The 20,474-nt window shown below is 35.9% G+C and overlaps 1 protein-coding gene and 1 long non-coding RNA gene across 2 annotated transcripts in view; one reads left to right on the top strand and one right to left on the bottom strand.

Moving 5' to 3' along the window:
- The window catches only part of MIB1 (MIB E3 ubiquitin protein ligase 1), a 130,236-nt gene that overhangs the window by 75,765 nt on the left and 33,997 nt on the right, over positions 1-20,474 (top strand). Inside the window, exon 12 of the mRNA XM_053571387.1 lies at positions 465-616. Coding sequence (XP_053427362.1) covers positions 465-616 — 152 coding nt within the window. The remainder of the gene's footprint in view (positions 1-464; positions 617-20,474) is intronic.
- Positions 15,331-19,974, bottom strand: LOC128571758 (uncharacterized). The gene is made up of 3 exons (XR_008375960.1): positions 19,843-19,974; positions 19,166-19,343; positions 15,331-18,048 (listed from the first exon to the last, which is right to left on the bottom strand). It is a non-coding gene; the product is annotated as an uncharacterized LOC128571758 (long non-coding RNA).

Below are 20,474 nucleotides of genomic sequence, written 5' to 3' on the forward strand. Positions count from 1 at the left end.
ACCTATGCCAGAGATGGCAGATTCAAACGCAGTCCTGGCCAAAAGTGCAAAAAAAAGAAAAAAAGAATAACTGTGGGTGGCCCCTGTAGCTCAGTGGGTCAGGCGCTGGCCACATACACTGAGGATAGTGGGTTCAAACTTGGCCCAGGCCACCCAAAAGAATAATAATTACATTGGATTGGAACATCAAATATGACATCAGACAATTAAGTTGGTGAACTTATCCTGGAAAACATGCTTGTGTTTTCATCTGCATTTATGTATGACTTTATTTACTATAATGTGGCTAATGATTCTTGTCTGCATTTTATATTTAATGCGTGACATGCTCTTTTATTGATGTTTGTCAGGTATGGCTTTTGTTTCTTTTTTTGTTTAGTAGTTCACTGTAAGTATTACTATTAGATATGATTGATTGATTAAGGAAGAACTGATGCCAGTCTTTTTAAACTTAAAAAAAAAAGGATTCTGAAGGTGATACCCCTCTTCATGATGCAATAAGTAAGAAGCGTGATGACATCCTGGCAGTTCTTCTGGAAGCTGGTGCAGATGTTACCATCACCAACAATAATGGGTTTAATGCTCTGCATCATGCTGCACTAAGGGGAAATCCCAGGTAAAGATTTTACAATCTGCCTTTTGCAATTTTAAGTGCAATTTAAAATATTTTCCTATTGCTGGTTCTCTTTTTCTGATACTGATGAAGAAATATTTGAGGGCTTATTTTAATGTTTTAAATAATTTAAAAAATCTGTTGGGGGTGGGGCCTGTGGCTCAGTGAGTAGGGCGCCGGCCCCATATACCAGAGGTGGCAGGTTCAAACCTGGCCCCAGTCAAAAACTGCACAAAAAAAAAAAAATCTGTTGGAAATTATGCCTTTGTTCAGTAGACTAGTATGATTAATTTGGTTGTGAAACTAATACAAGTATTGTGAAATGATTATGTAAATGTATATTAAATGTGCATATAAAATATCAGGAATACTGGCTTACTTCTGAAGATTTAATTAAAATGCATTCTGTTTTGAGGTTTATGTTTCTTCAACATAATTCTCAGAATGTCCTGTAATCCATGTTATCCATTTGCATGATAATTTCTTTTTTTTAAACTTGTGGCTAAATAAATAATAAATCATCTAATGCCTTATTAATAATGCAATTAGTTCCATAACACTTTGAGTGTAAATGTTCCACAACTGTTGTGACAGTAATTGGTGTTTTTTTGAAAGAAGTTTTTGCTGCTTAAAGTTTGAGAAAGACTGCTTTTAGAGTGTCACATTATTCATAAAAAGTCCCACAGAATAGGAAAATGCTTAACTTTGTTTAACCTAGACAGTGCTATGACCTCATTTTGGGGAACACTTTTTCCTTGGATTTTAGAAAATTCTGCACTAAGATGTCTTCTGTTTGTAGTTGATTCAAACCTGTGTATGTTAACTAAGGAAATTGTTCACTTTGGTGTTTATTTTAATAATTTCATCTACTCTGAACTCTTATTCTTTGGTTTCTTACTGTATTTTTATATCGTGTGCCTTTCTGGTTTTTTTGAGGGGTGTGTGTGTCAATTTTTAGCTTCTTAATGTCACCACTAGAGGGTGATCATAGAAAAGACAAGAATTTTTTTGTTACTGCTTATTGTACCTAACAGTAGCTGTATAACACAGGCTGCAGTGAAAGACTGTATTTTAGATCATGTCTTGATTTTTTTTCCCCTAAATTGCAAATGCTCAAATTGCATTTTGATGGAGACAGAATATGTTCCCTGCCCTTCATACAGGAGATAATGATAGATAGCACTTACACATGCCAGTTCTCTGCTAAGTGTTTAATTTGCATTATCTCACTTAATCCTTTCAACAGCTTTTTGAGGCAGGTCAATATTCTCATTTTATAGGTGAAGAAGATGGGGCTCATAGAGATGAATTTACTTATTCAGGACCACATAGCTGATTACTGAAGTAGGTGGAACTTGAGTGAGATCTGTGTGACTTTAGAACCATAGCTCTTAAACCAGTTTATATGACTTTTTCTGCATTACGGTTTACATGTGAGGCAAAGATGAAAGACATGGGCAGTGAATGATTTAGCTAAGAATCTCCTCTTACTACCTCATTGCTTAGGGTTATCTTTGACTGTTATATCACTAATTCTCAACTTCTAATTTGTTCTAAAAGTCTATTTATTCTGCCACTCTTTCTAACCCATTCTATTCTTTCTGTTGTCACTGTTGCTGACCTAATTAAGTCCTCAACCACACTTACCTAGATTCTTACAATATCTTTCTAATTATTCTAATTTTAGTCCTATCCTTGATGTAACTTTCATACAGTTACTAAATTATCATTTTAAAAGCATAGATCTAAATAGCTCTCCTCGCCTATTCTCAGACTTACATTTGTTTTCTACTGTAGTTTGAACAAAACTTGTACACCTTGTTTTAGCATTCAGACCCATATCTGGTGTGTCCTAAGTCTTTTTTTTTTTTTTTGACTTTATCTCCTACTAATTAAAATACCTCAGCATGTCTTGCCTTTGAGCTACATGAAACTCCTCTCGTAAATAAGCTGTCCACTTTCTTCTTCCATTTTTTTGAGCATTTTCTTCCATTGCAATGCCCTATTCTTCTTTATCTCAATCGTCTTTGCTTCAGAACCTCATATATCTCATCACTGGATTTATTTTCTGTCTGCTCTCTACTTCTTTGTTCTGAATTCTTTTTTTTTAATGTAGAGGATTTTATTTATTTTTTATTTCAAATTAATATGAGGGTGCAAATTTTTAGGTTACATTAGTCTCACTTCCAGGATAAAGTTCCATTTGTAATAGAGCCCCTCACCCAGGGGGCATGTTGTACACCCCCCAAGTGTGCGCTTTAGGTTTGATCCCCCTCATGCCTTCCTTCCATCTGCCAGTTGTATACTTCCCTACCCCCCAGTATTCTGTGTTCTTATTGCACTTACTGTACTCTGCTTAGTGCTGTCTGCTACTATGTCCATCTCTGTGTTTCTTTTTATTAAAATTGTGGGCACTTATATCTGTACATCCTCCCCAATGCTCTGATTATAGTTAGGCACTCAGAAAATGTTAATTTCTTTTCTTTTTTAATTTATTTATTTTTATTGTTAAGTCATAGCTGTGTACATTAGTGCAATCAAGGGGTATATGTGCGGGTTTCATATACAATCTGAAATAGTCTCATCAAACTGTTCAAAGTAGCCTTCATGACATTTTCTTAGTTACTGTATGTAGGCATTTGTGTTCTGCATTTAGTAAGTTTTGCCTGTACCCATTCTAAGATGCACTGTAGATGTGGCCCCACCCATTACCCTCCCTCCACCAAAACCTCCCCCCTCCCGCCCCTTCCTTGGCTCTTTCCCTGTAGTCTTGTGTGATAGTTGGGTTATAGCCTTCATGTGAAAGCTATAATTTAGCTTCATAGTAGAGCTGAGTACATTGGATACTTTTTCTTCCATTCCTGAGATACTTTGCTAAGAAGAATATGTTCCAGCTCCATCCATGTAAACATGAAAGAGATGAAATTTCCATCTTTCTTTAAGGCTGCATAATATTCCATGGTATACATGTACCACAATTTGCTAGTCCATTCGTGGGTTGATGAACACTTGGGCTTCTTCCATGACTTAGCAATTATGAATTGGGCTGCAATAAACATTCTGGTACAGATGTCTTTGTTATATTGTGACTTTTGGTCTTCTGGGTATAAACCTAGTAAAGGAATTATAGGATCGAATGGCAGGTCTATTTTTAGGTCTCTAAGTATTCTCCAAACATCCTTCCAGAAGGAATGTATTAGTGTGCATTCCCACCAGCAGTGTAGAAGTGTGCCCTTTTCTCCACATCCACGCCAGCATCTCTGGTTTTGGGATTTTGTTATGTGGGTTACTCTTACTGTGGTTAGGTGATATCTCAAAGTAGTTTTGATTTGCATTTCTCTGATGATTAAGAATGATGAGCTTTTTTTCATGTGTTTGTAGATCATGCGTCTGTCTTCTTTAGAGAAATTTCTCTTCAAGTCCCTTGCCCACCCTGAGATGGGATCACGTATTCTTTCATTGCTAATGCATTTGAGTTCTCTGTGGATTCTGGTTATTAGACCTTTATCAGAGGTATAACCTGCAAATATTTTCGCCCATTCTTAGTTTGATCAGGTCCCAGTAGTATATTTTTGATACTGCTTCAGTTGCCTTGGGAGTCCTCCTCCTAAAATATTCACCCAGGCCAATTCCTTCAAGAGTTTTCCCTGCACTTTCTTCAAGTATTTTTATAGTTTCATGTCTTAAGTTTAAATCTTTTTTTTTTTTTTTTTTTTTGTAGAGACAGAGTTTCACTTTATTGCCCTCGGTAGAGTGCCGTGGCGTCACACAGCTCACAGCAACCTCCAACTCCTGGGCTTAGGCGATTCTCCTGCCTCAGCCTCCCGAGTAGCTGGGACTACAGGCGCCCGCCACAACGCTCAGCTATTTTTTTGTTGTTGTTGTTGCAGTTTGGCCGGGGCTGGGTTTGAACCTGCCACCCTCGAAATATGGGGCCAGCGCCCTGCTCACTGAGCCACAGGCGCCGCCCAAGTTTAAATCTTTTATCCAGTGAGAGTTGATCTTAGTTAATGGTGAAAGGTGTGGGTCCAGTTTCAATCTTCTACAGGTTGCCAGCCAGTTTACCCAGCACCATTTGTTAAATAGGGAATCTTTTCCCCACTGAATGTTTTTAATTGGCTTGTCAAATATCAAATAATGGTAAGTAGCTGAATTTATCTCTTGGTTCTCTATTCTGTTCCAGGCATCTACTTCCCTGTTTTTGTGCCAGTACCATGCTGTTTTGATCACTATTGATTTGTAGTACAGTCTCAGGTCTCGTAGCGTGATTCTTCCTGCTTTGTTTTTATTGCTGAGTAATGTTTTGGCTATTCGAGTTTTTTTCTGATTCCATATAAAACGAAGTATTATTTTTTCAAGATCTTTTGATATGACAATGGAGCTTTAATAGGAATTGTATTAAAATTATATATTGCTTTGGGTAGTATGGACATTTTAACAATGTTGATTCTTCCCAGCCATTAGCATGGTATGTTTTTCCATCTGTTAACATCTTCAGCTATTTCTTTTCTTAAGGTTTCATAATTCTCTTTGTAGAGATCTTTCACATCCTTTGTTAGGTATACTCCCAAATATTTCATCTTCTTTGGCACTACAGTGAAAGGAATAGAGTCGATGATTGTTTTTTTAGCTTGGTTATTATTGATATATATAAAGGCTACAGATTTATGGGTATTGATTTTGTAGCCTGAGACATTGCTGTATTCCTTGATCACTTCTAAAAGTTTTGTAGTAGAATCCCTAGTGTTTTCCAGATACACGATCATATCATCTGGGAAGAGTGAAAGTTTGATCTCTTCTGACCCTATGTGGATACCCTTGATTGTCTTTTCTTCCCTAATTGCAATGCCTAAAACTTCCTTTACAATGTTAAAGAGCAATGGAGACAATGGGCAGCCTTGCCTGGTTCCTCACCTAAGTGGAAATGATTTCAATTTAACTCCATTCAATATGATATTGGCTGTGGGTTTGTTGTAGATGGCCTCTATTAGTTTAAGAAATGTCCCTTCTATACCAATTTTCTTAAGTGCTCTGATCATGAAGGGATGCTGGATATTATCAAAAGCTTTTTCTGCATCAATTGAAAGAATCATATGGTCCTTATGTGTTGAATTACATTTATAGATTTACGTATATTGAACCAGCCTTGAGAGCCTGGGATAAATCCCACTTTGTCATGGTGTATAATTTTTGTGATGTGTTGTTGGATTCTGTTTGTTAGCATCTTATTAAGTATTTTAGCATCAATATTCATTAGTGATATTGGTCTATAATTTTCTTTTCTTGTTGGGTCTTTCCCTGGTTTAGGGATCAAGGTGATGTTTGCTTCTTAGAATGTGTTGGGTAATATTCCTTCTTTTTCTGTATTTCGGAAGAGGTTTAGTGGTATAGGTACTAGTTCTTCTTTGAAGGTTTGGTAGAATTCTGACGTAAAGCCATCTGGTCCTGGGCTTTTCTTTTTAGGGAGATTTTGTATAGTTGATGCTATTTCAGAACTTGATATAGGCCTGTTCAACATTTCCACTTCGTTCTGGCTAAGCCATGGTAGGTGGCGTACTTCCAAGTATTGGTCGATTTCTTTCAGATTTTCATATTTCTGAGAGTAGAGTTTTTTGTAGTATTTGTTAAGGATTTTTTTTAATTTCTGAGGGGTCTGTTGTTATTTCATCTTTACCATTTCTGATTGATGAAATTGGAGATTTTACTCTTTTTTTCCTGGTTAGGTTGGCCACAGGTTTATCTATTTTATTGATCTTTTTTCAAAAAACCAACTTTTGGATTTATTGATCTGTTGTATAGTTTTTTTTGTTTTCAATTTCATTTAGTTCTGCTCTGATTTTGGTTATTTCTTTTCTTTTGCTGGGTTTGGGGTTGGAGTGTTCTTCCTTTTCCAATTGCTTGAGATGTCCCATTAAGTTATTAACTTCCTCTCTTTCCGTTTTCTTGAGGAAGGCTTGCAGTGCCATAAATTTCCCTCTTAGGACTGCCTTTGCAGTATCCCAGAGGTTCTGATAACTCGCGTCTTGATTGTTGTTTTGTTTCAAAAATTTGATGATTTCCTTCTTAATCTCGTATATAACCCATCTATCCTTCAGCGTAAGGTTGTTTAGCCTCCATGTTTTTTGTATTGGTATGCAGGTTCCTGTTGTTATTGAGTTCAACTTTTATTCCATGATGGTCTGAGAAGATGCAAGGAATAATTTCTATTTTTTTAAATTTGCTGAGGTTAGACTTGTGGCCTAGGATGTGGTCGAATTTGGAGTATGTTCCATGGACTGATGAGAAGAATGTGTATTCAGTTTTGTCGGGATGAAATGTTCTGTAGATGTCTGTTCAGTCCAGATGTTGAATAGTTGAGTTTAAATCTACAATTTCTTTGCTTATCCAGCACTGCTAAAGGGATGTTAAAATCTCCAACTACTATGGAACTGGAGGAAATCAAGTTGCTCATGTCTATTAGAGTTTCTCTTATAAATTGAGGTGTCTTCTGGTTGGGTGCATAAATATTGGTAATAGAGATCTCATCATATTGAGTATTACCTTTAACAAATATGAAGTGTCCATCCTTATCCTTCCTTATTTCGGTTGGTTTAAAGCCTATTGTGTCTGCGAACAGGATTGCAACACCTACTTTTTTTGCTTTCCATTTGCGTGGAATATAGATGACCATCCCTTCACCTTGAGTCTATATTTGTCTTTTAATGTAAGATGTGATTCTTGTATGTAGCAGATATCTGGCTTGAGTTTTTGTATCCAGTCAGCCAACCTGTGCCTCTTTAGAGGAAAGTTTAAACCATTCACATTTATTGAGAATATTGATAAGCTTTTCGAGAGTCTAGTGGACATTTTTAATCCTTTTGTGACTGTGGAAGTTGGAATTTGATAAGATTTTCTGGGTGAGTTTACTTTTGTGGTGGAGGATTACGCTGGTCTTTATGGAGGATAGATCTGAGAATATCCTGGAGAGCTGGTTTAGTTATGGCAAATTTCTTCAACATGTGAATGTCATTGAAGTATTTAATTTCTCCATCATAAATGAAACTCAGTTTAGCTGGGTATAGGATCCTGGGTTGAAAGTTATTTTGTTTTAGGAGATTAAAAGTTGATGACCATCCTCTTCTAGCTTGAAATGTTTCAGCAGAGAGGTCTGCAGTTATTCTAATATTCTTCCCCTTGTAGGTAATGGTTTTCTTTCGTCTGGCTGCTTTCAGAATTTTCTTGTTCATATTAACTTTAGTGAAATTGATTATGATGTGTCTTATTCGGGTTGAGTCATGCTGGAGTTCTGAAACTGTCTGCTATCTGAATTTCAGAATCTCTTGGCATATCTGGAAAGTTCTCCTTCATAATCTCATGAAGAAGAGATTCTGTGCCTTGTGAAGCCACTTCATTGCGTTCGGGGATCCCTATAAGACGAATATTGGTTTTCTTCTAATTATCCCAGAGCTCTCTGAGAGAGTGATCTGTTTTTGCCCTCCATTTCTCATCCTCTTCGAGAGTTTGGGAGCGTTCGAAAGCTTTTTCTTCAATGTCAGAAATCCTTTCTTCTGCTTGCTCCATTCTGTTATTGAGGGATTCTACTGTGTTTCTCCGATCTTTGAGGGATGCAACTTCTTGTCTCAATGTGTCAAAATCTTTGGTCATTTGGTCTTTGAATTTGTTGAATTCTTGAGAGATGTTTTGGGTTACTGCTTGGAGTTCTAATTCAGTCTTATTTGGTATCCGGATTCTGAATTCGATTTCTGACATCTCAGTTATTTGTTTGTGCATATGATCTTGTGCTGTGTCTGCCCCATTGATCCTTGAGGGAGTTGATCTACTCTGATTATTCATATTGCCAGAGTTTTTCTGTTGCTTTCGCCTCATGATTGTTTTTCACCGTTGCCTCTGGCCGTCCTCAGAGTTGGGGAGGTGTCTCTCCAAGATTAGATCCCAGCGGGATCACTCTATTGTTGCTTGATGTTTGTAGAGAGTGACCCTCTGTAGTTTCTCTGTGGCTGCTCCAGCTAGGGAGTTCTGGTTGTGGAACCAGGTCCGGCGTGTGACACACCTGGATCCAGCAACAGGGTGGGAGGTCGTGTGTACTGTTCTGGGAGTGCCTGGCACCCAGTGACTTTGGCACAGAGAGCCCAAGGCTCCAGCAGTCTCTTGCCAGGAGAAGAGTTCTGCGTAGAGGCAGGGAGGGCTCCCAAGGGCCTGCGGCTACCGGTATCCCTGGCCAGACGAGAGGGCCAGTGTGGAGGCTGGGAGGACACAGGAGGAAGGATGCAGGTTTGCACGGCTCCCTCAATTCCTGTCAGGGCATGCGGAGGCATCCTTTCGGGGTCATGGCGCAGATCTTATGGAGGTCTGGGCAGTGCCAAGACCAGGAATTTGAGGTTGCGATGAGCTGTGACACCACAGCACTGTACCCAGGGCAACAGCCCGAGCCTCCAGTGTGCCAAAACCGTCTCAGTCTGCCCCTAAGGGTTAAGGCTGTAAGGTAGCTCAGTCCCCACCTTTAGGCTGCTCAGTTGCTAAGTTACTAGGTCCCGCCCCATCCTTGCTCTGGGACCCTGGTAGCCTAGCTTGCTGTGGCAGTTCTCTCACACAATGGCTCCCTGCAGCCCACCTCGGTGGCTCTGTCTGGGGCCCCAGACAATGCCCAAAGTTCTCCACACTCCTGCTTCAAGCTCTCCCCAGGGCAGTTCAACTGAGTGCCAAGACCAAAAACACCGAAACAGTTCACAGGTAAGGCCTTTCTGGTTTGCAGTCTCACTCTGCTTGTACTTACGGTTGCTGGCGTGATTAGGTCGATGGAACACACGCAACCACTTGCCAGTTTCCCACTGTTTTTGTCCTCCTCTTCGGGTCCAGAATTCCCTTGCTGACTCCCTGTATCCTCAAGGGGATGATTATAGGCAGATCCCACCAGCCAGAGATGTCTGGAGTCTTATCTCCGCAGACTCACCGTGCCCAGTTGCAGGGAAGCTCAGTCAGTGCTATTATCAATTACTTCAAAGATATTGTTAGCTATCACAAGATGTTATATGAGTAATTACCGAATGAATTATGTGGAGAAACTGTTAGGAGTCAAACAGCAATTACTTCAGATTAGAAAGGTCAAAATGATTTTATTGAGGGAATTTATGTTACAGTATTAAATTATAAGGTTTTAACATAAACCCGAAATTGAAGTGTTTAGGAAACAAGTATCTTTTAAATATTTTAAAAGGTTTCATTTTTACTGAGAGTGGATGTAGTATATTCAATGATAATCCTATGCAAGAAGGACTATTTACTTCTGTTTCTTCAATTCTTGCATAAATCTTGAGGATTCCCCCTGAAAATTAATAGCAATGACTCTTCCAACCAGATAATTGGTGTTGGGTGGTATTTTTTAAGAAAAGGAAGAAAATGCTTTCATTCTTAAAGAAAGTGGTATTTCAGTTAAAGCTGTGTGACTTCTTTATTTCTACTTTCTTAAGACATTTTAGGTAGTTGTGACTGTAGATTGCCAGACAGAATGTGATTTAATTGTGATTTAATTTAGTTGGACACTGAAGAGTATCAGAAGATGGTACAACTTGTGTATTAATTATACAATACTAGTTGGGATGTTTTGAATTCTTTTTTCCATATTAAATTTCAAATTTCCAATACAAGTTGGGATGTTTTGAATTCTTTTTTTCATATAAATTTCTTATTCTTAAAGGTGATTTTTTTCTTTCCTGTACTAACCAAGTGATCTCAAAAGTCAGCAGGAACACGTTTAGTGTACCTAGAATTAAAATGATACAAGCAAACCTCTTTGACCTTCAAACTTACTTTAGAAAACCAGATATAACACATTATTTCCATAACCTTAGGAACTTAACCTTTTTTGGATAAATTATGAAATATGATTAACAAATGTGCCAACGTTTCCCTCTTACACACATTTTATAGTTTATGTAACTTAATGAATGTTTTACCTTGGATTCTAACAACTTCAGTTTGTTCTTTATGATCTTTGTTTTATGCTACAGTTACTTTTTTAGTATACTTGGCTAAACAACTTTCATATATTGTCCATTTTAATCGTAATTCACTGCACTTTGGTTAGGATAATTCCTAGCTACTTTTTTGTTCTCTGCTCTCTTCTCCTCTTCCTCCCTCTTCCCATTTCCTTTCCCTCCTTCCTTTATTTGCTCTCTCTTTCCTCTCTCTCTTTTCTCTCTCACTCTGTTGCCCAGCTGAGGGTGCTGCTGTATCAGCCTGGCTTACAGCAACCTCAAATTCCTGGGTTCAGGTGATCCTTCTGTCTCAGCCTCCTGAGTAACTGGGACTATAGGCATGTGCCACCATACCTGACTAATTTTCCTGTGTTTAGTAGAGACGGGGTCTCACTTTTCTTAGGTTGGTCTCAAATTCTTGATCTGAAATGATCCTTCAGCTTCGGCCTCCCAGACTGCTAGGATTATGGGCATGATCCACTACATCTAGCCTAGAGCAAATTATTTACATTATCGTTAATATAACCTAACACTAACACAATATTTATAATTATTTCCATTATTACGGTTTAAAATATGGGAAAGTTTCCAAAATTTACATGTGCATCTGTATACATGTAGAGTTAAATACCTTTCTGTTCCCTGGTTTTGCTTTTAGTTGGCAACAATAATTTTTCAGCAATGAATTAGTAACATAAGAGACTAAATTATTAGATATACTTTTCTAAGAGAAAAAGTCATTTTCCTGGTCTTTTAAATATGTCTAGATGGCCTATATTCTTTTTTTTTTTTTTTGGCATTTCTGAAAATTTTTATTTATTTTGTAACAGCTTGTTGAAATATAAATGGTATACAGTCAGCTGCACATATTTAAACTGTACAATTTCATAAGTTTTGACATACACCTGTGAAACTGTTATTACAATAAGAAAAAACATACGCATCACCTCCAAAAGTTTTCTTGTACCCCCTAGAACATTGTATGCATAGATAGTATTGGAAAGAACCGACATCTTAACAATATTAAGTTATCTGACCTGTGAACATTATATTTTAGATCTTTAATTTCTCTTGGCAATATCTTAAAGTTTGTAATATGCAGAAATCACACTGTTTTGGAGAGAATTATTTCTAAGTATGCCATATTTGATTATGCTATTGTAAATGGTATTTTAAAAACATTATAATTTTTTATTGTTTGTTTCTAGTATATAGAAATATAGTTGATTTTACCATATCAACTATCCTGCATCATTGCTACACTCATGTATTTGTTCTTGTGGATTCCATCAGATTTTCTTTTCTTTTTTTTTTTTTTTCTGGTTAATTCTTTTTTTTTTTTTTTTTATTGTTGGGGATTCATTGAGGGTACAATAGATGGCCTATATTCTTGAAACACATCCTTTGAAATATAGACTATAGATCAGGTGTCCTCAAACTTTTTAAACAGGGAGCCAATTCACTGTCCCTCAGACTGTTGGAGGGCCGGACTATAGTTTAAAAGAAAAAACTATGAACAAATTCTTATGCACACTGCACATATCTTATTTTGAAGTAAAAAAACAAAACGGGAACAAACACAATCACACCGCCTCATGTGGCCCGTGAGCTGCAGTTTGAGGACTCCCTGCTCTAGATCAATGTGGATTCTAGACTTCAATGCTAATCTTGATGTTACCTCATAGTATGACAGTAACTGAAATAAAAACAAAAAGTAAAACTGTTTGTTATATAATGGTGGAAGAGAATGTAAGTATTCAGTATGAGACAGATTTGTCATGCTTTATAAAAGTTTGGGGCATTTTAGAATAGCAGTCACAACATGTTTTAATTTTGTAGTTCTTTTTGTTGTTTTTAAGAAATCTTAAGAACAATGCTGTTTGTGTATTCTGATATTTGATATTTATAGGTGTGTTTCCCCCTTAGAATTTAGCCATATCATCTTTTTGTATACAGGTAAAATTTCAGTTTTAAATCAACAGCAGAAATTATTTCTGCTGATAAAAGTGGAAACTAAATTTCTTTGGATTAGCCTTCCTAGCATGTTATTTATGTACTAATTTCTGGGAGAATGCTGCATTTTAGCTGCCTTTAAGTTTTTAGAGCTCCTTCACAGGCATAAAAATAAGTCAGCAGTATTGTCTGCAAAGCTGGCAAAAATAATTGATGGTGTTTTGGGGATACTGATAACAATAGAATAAAGTTACTTTATATATTCTATTTACAAATTTTTCTTTAATAGAAGTTGAATGTGAAAAATTAAGTAAAATATGAGTAAACCACCTGGTGTGATAATACTTGTTACGTTTTCAGGTTAGTACTAGCATTTATTTACTCATTTATTTATTCTCACAAAAAGACACATGCTAAATGTTACTATGTGAGCAACTCATAGTTTTCCTTCTTTTTGTATAACATTATGATAGCTCTATTTAATTTTTAAAATTTTGAAATATGGTTTGTAAACAAGACTGTTGAATATAGGAAGATTTGATAATTTGTCTTATATTTTGGTGTTTAATGTTTTTCTTTCCTTATAATTCTGAACATGCTGAGTGCTGTGTACAAAAAATAGCTCAATCTGTTAAATGATGATCTGCTTGCCTTGTGTACATTTTCTTTGATATATGCTCATGTGTGTGCTCTCAAAACACCATGTGCCTTATAATACGTCAGTGTATTTACTGTGATTGAGATGAGCAAGAACTTGAATGAACTGATAAGATTTTTATTATCTCTGTCTCTCCTTTTGCCCACATACATTCTCCTATGATTTTTACTTTGAAATGGAGGAATGGTTAGGAATTGAGGATTGTGTGAACATCTGAGTTTTTGAATAACTGCTTGCTTTTAGTAACTTTCATTAATTGGTGAAATGTTTGTCTCTATTAATTAACTCATCTGTAGTTTTTTATTGCAGTCATCAAGGAAATTAGGGGGTGTTGGCTGACTTAATCATTTTCCCCTTTCTTCGGTTTCTGCCCACTGAATGGTGAGAGAGACTTGTGTATATTTTTTCTAAGTGTTAAGGACAAAGACAGTGAGGAGAGTCATAGCATGTTATTAGTTCTTCTTTTTATAGCTAAGGAAACAAGTATGGAGAGGTGAAGTATTTTATGAGTAAAAGGTTGTGATGCTTAGCATTTTCTTTCTTTTTTTGAGGATTAAAAAGCTTTGCTTTAAAAGGGTCAGAAGACTTAAATACTTAATGTTTTAAGGCTCTCCAAAGATATTCTAAAGTATCATCCTTTCCACCTTACATGCTAATATTTAGGTTCATAGTGATAAAATTAAAGGGTAGTTTTATGAAAGACAGTAACTAAACCTTCGAGAGTGTTATATAAATAAATAACATTGTAGTTTTCTTTAATTTAAAATACATGCACACCCATGCAACCCACATTGTAGCATTCCCATTATGTTTTCAGGTGGATTTTAGGTGACCTTGCCAGATATTTTCTATGTTTCATTACCATTTCTTTTCTGAAGGATAAGAAATTTAATACAAGAGACCATAAAAAGAAAGCAAAATTATTTTATTTGAAATCCTTAAGTCATTCACACATTTTTCATAAAGCTTTTTATAGACATGTTTAACCACTATCGCTCTTCCAGGTAGAATTAACGGTAACAAAAGTTATTTGATTTTAACCACAGTTCGAAGTGTTTAAATAAATTGAAATTAGTTGACATATGATTAATATTTATAAACGAAAACGTTGGCTCTTCCTGTAGTAATCAATGCATAGCTACAGCTGGTTGAAGGGGACCAAATCCATTGAAGAGGTGATTTGGTTCCATTTTACCAGCTCTAGCAAAGCATTGTAGTGCTGATAGTTTGAGATCCAAAACAGTGAAATGCTTTCTGTTTCTAAAATTATAGTCATGGAACTTCTGCAAGCATTCTTATATCAGTGCTTCAGTCACTGACTGTAAAATTTTCTATTTTGAAGCCATTTTTCTTTCTGTTTCCAACTTTTACAGTTTAGAGGTCTTTTTCTTTTGACACATTAATGCATTAAGGAATTAATCAGTGTACACCTGTGTTTTCAACATCTTTGCTTAATTCTTAAATGTAGACAAAAAGGTCTTTTTAAAGGCAGTAGCATTTAAAGGAACAAATAGACCTTGATGTATTTCGGAGTAATGTTTTCTATTATCTCTAGGAAGCAAACCAGATTACTTAAGTAGTTAAGCGAATAGGTTTGGGAACAGTACTGTTAGTCATACCTTTCTACTACCACCGCTGCTTCTTTATTATTATTATACTGGAGGACTAACAGTAAGTTGTTGATAAAGGGGTAGAGGAATATGAGTTGCCTTAAGAAAGTACCTGTGCCCTTGGTTTATAAAGAGGCCACACGTATATTCAGTGTATTGCTGGGATTTGTGTTGAGAGGAACTATCACGCATGCCAGCTTTTCTTTGTTTTGTTTTTTTTTTCTCTTTTGTAATGTTACTAATCATAGATAAGTAATTTAGCCCTTTTAAACGCCTTATTTCCTTAACTAAATTCTCTTGTCATTTCGGATATAGATTGCCTAGTTAACTTCTCATTATCAGCTTAATAAAACATTGAGTTGTGGTTGTAGCTAGAGTCCATGAATTTGAGTATTAAAATATACCATGCAGATAATACTTTTAAAAAATGGTAAATTTTGTTATGCAGTTTTTACTATTGGTTTCAATGTTAGGGGAGGGATGTTTTCTAAAATACATACTTGTGTAAAATAAAAATTTGATAAAATACAATTTGCCTGTAAGGTATGTTGTCAGTGAAATACAGAGTTAAGACATAGTCTTTATAGTTAACTGTTTTAATGTACACTGGGAAGCCAACCCTAGTTCAGGCACTTTGCAAACAATTCTTAATATTAAGCATGTTCTGCATCTGTTGGTTAGTAAGGATCATGCTGCTGCTGAAATTAATGTAACTGCAATTCTTTTCATCATTTATTCTAATAAAAGTGAAACAGGTGTTAAACTGCCTAAACTTAAGTGCTGAAGATAGCAATAACACTGGCTTCTATTTTTATGGTTATATGGGAGCGGTTTAGCAGATCCAGTTGCTCAAGTGTACTTTTGGATGGCAGTTCAATTTCATATGCTGGCCATATCGGGGCAAGGAGAGGCCATGGGAAAAAAATAGTACAGCATTTGATAATGTCAGCATCTGTTATCCCTGTCAGGGAGACAGTTGAAATGTTTGAGTTACACCAGTGTCAGCTGATGCCCAGAGTTTAATATGTACTCAGTTAAAAATGAACAGCTGATCTAAGTGATAGACGTGACATTTTAGAGTGATTGAAAATACTCTGATGTGTTAAGTTAAACTTGTAAGCACCAGAATCAACATACAATTCTACTTTCTAAATGAATAGCCTGTCATTTTATTTTCTTAAGGATTATATATACTCTTACTATTACAGTAAAGAGATACCTAGTTGCTGAGATTCTTAAGAAAAATTATTTTTAAAACTTCTACTTATAGTATAACCAATACAATTGTTCATTATAAAACTTGAGTAGGAAATGCCCTTTGAGGAATACATTTTCAGTTTTGGTACTTAGGACATGTACAAGAAAACTTACGAATGGAACATGAAGCATTTGCCATTCTGTTTTGCGAATGATCAGAAGGGCTTTACTTAAGTGAGTTAAGTTTGAACTGATTTCTCCTTTGAAAATGCAGAGTTTTAAAATCATGTGTTACTTATAATTTCCAGTAAACTTACAGTAACATATATGCTACTACATTGAGTCATTCTCTCCTTCTTTATAATCTGATGATAAAATGAAAATCATCTATTAACTAGTTGTCTTATTAAACAGAAAATTAACTGTAGTTAAACTTCTAGTCATTTCTGTTCAGTTTGTGATACAAAAATATTTTAAATATACTTTTTATACATTTGTAAATATTTCAGTTGAAGTAATACTTTTAGTGAGAAATAATTAGAATAAATGAATATTAGTATGTCTTTTTTCTAACTTTGTCAAATGGTAGCTTAAAATAGGTACTGCTTATAAATTATTGCTAAGAGCTCTATTATAGTCTTTAATTAATTTTAAGTACTAATTTCACATTTAAAGTGGAGATTGGGTTAAGGGCCTGATTAAGTTGAGAAGGACAGTAGAAATTTACTTAAAAGATAGTCTTCTAGAATTATGACTATGTGTAGCTGTCAAAACAAGAAAAGCTAACACAACAAAACTTTTGGTTCAGAAATTCCTCAAATACCAGTAGATTATAAATAAATTGTCAAGATGTGAAGAAATAGATGTTTTAATGTGAAAGAAGTCAGCTTTTGTTGCATCTTTTTTTTTTGTAGAGACAGAGTCTCACTTTATGGCCCTCGGTAGAGTGCCGTGGCCTCACACAGCTCACAGCAACCTCCAACTCCTGGGCTTAGGCGATTCTCCTGCCTCAGCCTCCCAAGTAGCTGGGACTACAGGCGCCCGCCACAATGCCTGGCTATTTTTTGGTTTGCAGTTCAGCCGGGGCCGGGTTTTGAACCCGCCACCCTCGGTATATGGGGCCTGCGCCTTACCAACTGAGCCACAGGTGCCACCCGCATCTGATTTTTCTTAACATATCAGTCAGCTCTCCGCTAGTATGGTATACTTACTATCAGATTGTGGAGAAAAGGTAGGTTATGTGCGAAACTTCATTCTTTTGAGCTGGTAATACTATTTTCCCTTTTGTAGTCAAATTTTAATCATGTGCTAAGAGTATTTAATTTAAAAGTAAGTTTAGTATGTTTTAAACTTAAATGATTTAAAAAGAGTTGCATGATAATTAGAATTTGTTTTCCTTCACAAAATAGAAACCATAGAGATATTTAGTTTCCAGGTGTAAATAATAGATTCATTTTGGGGGTATTAGTATTGCCAAAGGTCCTCTGTTTGTTACTAAGTTAATTTATCACGTGAAGGTCATTCATGTAGAAAGAAGCAAGGGCTTCTTTTAGCTGCCATTTAGTTCTTTCTTGGTAGTGTATTGCCTACCAAAAATACATACTTCTTTACATTCCATAGCATTGTATGTTCATATGGGTACATAAAGAAGTATGTACTCTGAGTAGGTATTATGAAGTTGTTAGCTGTAAAAACATGAACTATTTTATTTTCCCATTTGTTAGTAAAACATTCAGTTTACTACTATAGAGCAATGCTAGATCGTTTGCAGAGATTAATTTATCAAAGGCTATACTTTATAAGAAGTTTACCTGAAGCATAGCATTAATGCCATTTATGGTTTCTTGTTCTTGGTGGACATAAATATTTCTAAACATTTGACCACTTGTCTGTTGAACTTTGTCCTGGTTTGTTTCTTTCTGCAAGAGATTCATAGAATCAGTAGTTTTACTGAGTGTATTTCAGAAACTGGTAAGATCAGCTGAGTGTTTCTTCATAGTCTTCAGAGCGAGTTTCTTCTCTTGTATAGCTTGCTTCTAGATCCTACAAGTAGATAGAGTAATAATCAGTTCAGATGCTTTTTACAAACTAGATATCTTATTCAAAACTTCACTAATTAATCAGTTAGTACTTTGGTATTGACTCTAAAGTTGAGACAAGGAGAAAAACCAGGGTGAGTGAAGTAAATTTTTAAAATGGTAAATTTTTTCTAGTTTTCATAAAGTCACAAAGAAGAACTCATCATCATTTGAAAATGTATATGTTGCTTCTTTGTCTCTTATTAGTTCCTTACTTGAATTTTGTACTTAGCTGTTTCTGTTTAGGTTGAATACAAATTCAGATAGGTGTAGAAATACTCAATTTTGGTAACTTCAGTTATGATTCTTAAAATCTTTTTAGTATAAAGGATAACTACCAGAAAAGTCAACTTTTTGAAAGTATCACTTGAAAGAATTGAAAGGTTTTAGCCTATGAATACCTGAGTTTTAGCTTGATCACTTACATTGGAAAGAAATTAAAGCTGGTGAGTAGCCCTGAATTACAATGGTAGTAAAAGGTTAATTTAAAAGAAAACCGCAGTAAATTTTTAGACGTGGCAAAGGGAAAAAAGGGGCAGGGATAGTAGAATTTCTGCAGTCTGTGCAGCTCATAGAGAACAAATCAGAATGTAGCATTAGATAGACCAATAAGTACTACAGCAGTTTTCAGCAATGCAGCATCAGAATGACACGATGCATGGTCTGGTTTATTTTTGTGACCAATTAATAGTAAGCGTTAAAAAGTATTTAATGATCTACCAAGTTTCTTGCTTAACTAACCTTGAAATACATAGTTAATCCTTTTTTAAAAATAGCATACTTTGGGAGCAGGATGTAATTTACCAGGGATGTAAAAATTATCATTTAATCTGAAACAATAAAGATTAAATCTTTGGTAATGTAAATAACAATAATGTATTTATATATTTTTGAGATAAAGTTATCTACCATATTTGAACAATGTTCCTTTTTATACTACATACGTTTGCAACTTGAATTGTGAAATTAGGTTATACCTAGATAGAATTTAACAGTAAGAACATATATTGAGTTAATAATAGATAAGCATGCAGAAAGTCATAAGCATCCTTAAAAGTACCAGCCTTTTGGTGCCCTGTTACCTGTCAGCTTAGTGTCATGCAGCATTTGCAGCAGAAAGGAAGGTAATGACCTAGAGAGTCACATCATCAGCAGCCATCTCATCTTGATTGTGGCGTTTACTCTATTCGCTGATTCAGCACTTCTTTTCACGAGCCGGTGAAGTACCGGTGGGATGTATCAGTGAACACAGAACCTCATCTTTTAAGATAGATTTGAAAAACAGAGCAAACAAAAAACAAATAAGCCTGCTTTCCCTGTCCCTCACTTTTTCCTTAAAAAAACAACAACAACAAAAAAACCCTATAATAAAATTGAATCAATGTTGGCCATTTTATTTGAAATGTCATATACTAACTAGTATTGCACAGATATGTAGGAAAAGTTAAGCAACCAAAGAAGGTTGCTACAACGGCCAAGAAAATGAACTTAGTTCATTTGTCATATGAAATGCTTCAGCAGAGGGGGAAAAGTTGCAGAGGGAAGTTAATTTTATAATTTAGAAAAGAAAAAAAAAAACCAACCCCGAAAACCGAAACACACTTTACTCCCCCCCCAAGTAACTGTAAACATTCACCCTGCTTTTCTTTGCCCACCAGAGTACATTGGGTTCTTCTGACTTCTTAGGAAATACTCTGCATCTTTCTTGCTTTGAGATTTTTTTTGGTTTTTAGTTTCCAGGATTAAATGGAGAAGCTACCTTGTCATATCCAGAGGTCAAGTCTGCAAGCGAGGTCAGGACTTCCACATGGCCACTACAGAAGCTAACTTACATTCTTCCCTCAGTGACCACAGGCTAAACTGTTACAGCTTTATAGGCGGCTAAGCATTTGAAACATGCACTCCCAGGCAAACAGGCTTTCTTGTGCCTCTCTCTTCCCTGACCATATTTAGTCAACCATAGCAAAAAATAGTCTCTCAGCTGTCGATTGTCGAACCAAAAGCTGAGGAAGCCTCAATCTTGCTTTCTGCATATTGATTGTTCATCCTGCGTTCTAAACACTGCTTTGCCATTTGTCCTGCCCTTTTTTTTTTTTTTTTTTTTGTTAAGCACTGCCAAATAAAGTGCTCTCTCATGTTTCCACTTACATTTCCCAGATTTTCACTGAGCTTGCGCTGAGACTGGGAAAGCCTGATGTGGTGTCACTATACTTAGAAGCACTGCAGAGAAAAAAGGAAAAAGGAAAAAAACACCCTAGCTAGTAGGAAGACAATCTCTAGACAGATAATGTAACAAGTGAAGTCACTCTGTTGCCAAAATACATTTTATAAGCTGACTTTTTTGTTGGTAAAAAAAAATCTTAGATGGTGTTAAAGGCCTGGAGAGATTTT

The sequence above is a fragment of the Nycticebus coucang genome, chromosome 19 (genome assembly GCF_027406575.1).
Source record: "Nycticebus coucang isolate mNycCou1 chromosome 19, mNycCou1.pri, whole genome shotgun sequence".
Taxonomy (NCBI): domain Eukaryota; kingdom Metazoa; phylum Chordata; class Mammalia; order Primates; family Lorisidae; genus Nycticebus; species Nycticebus coucang.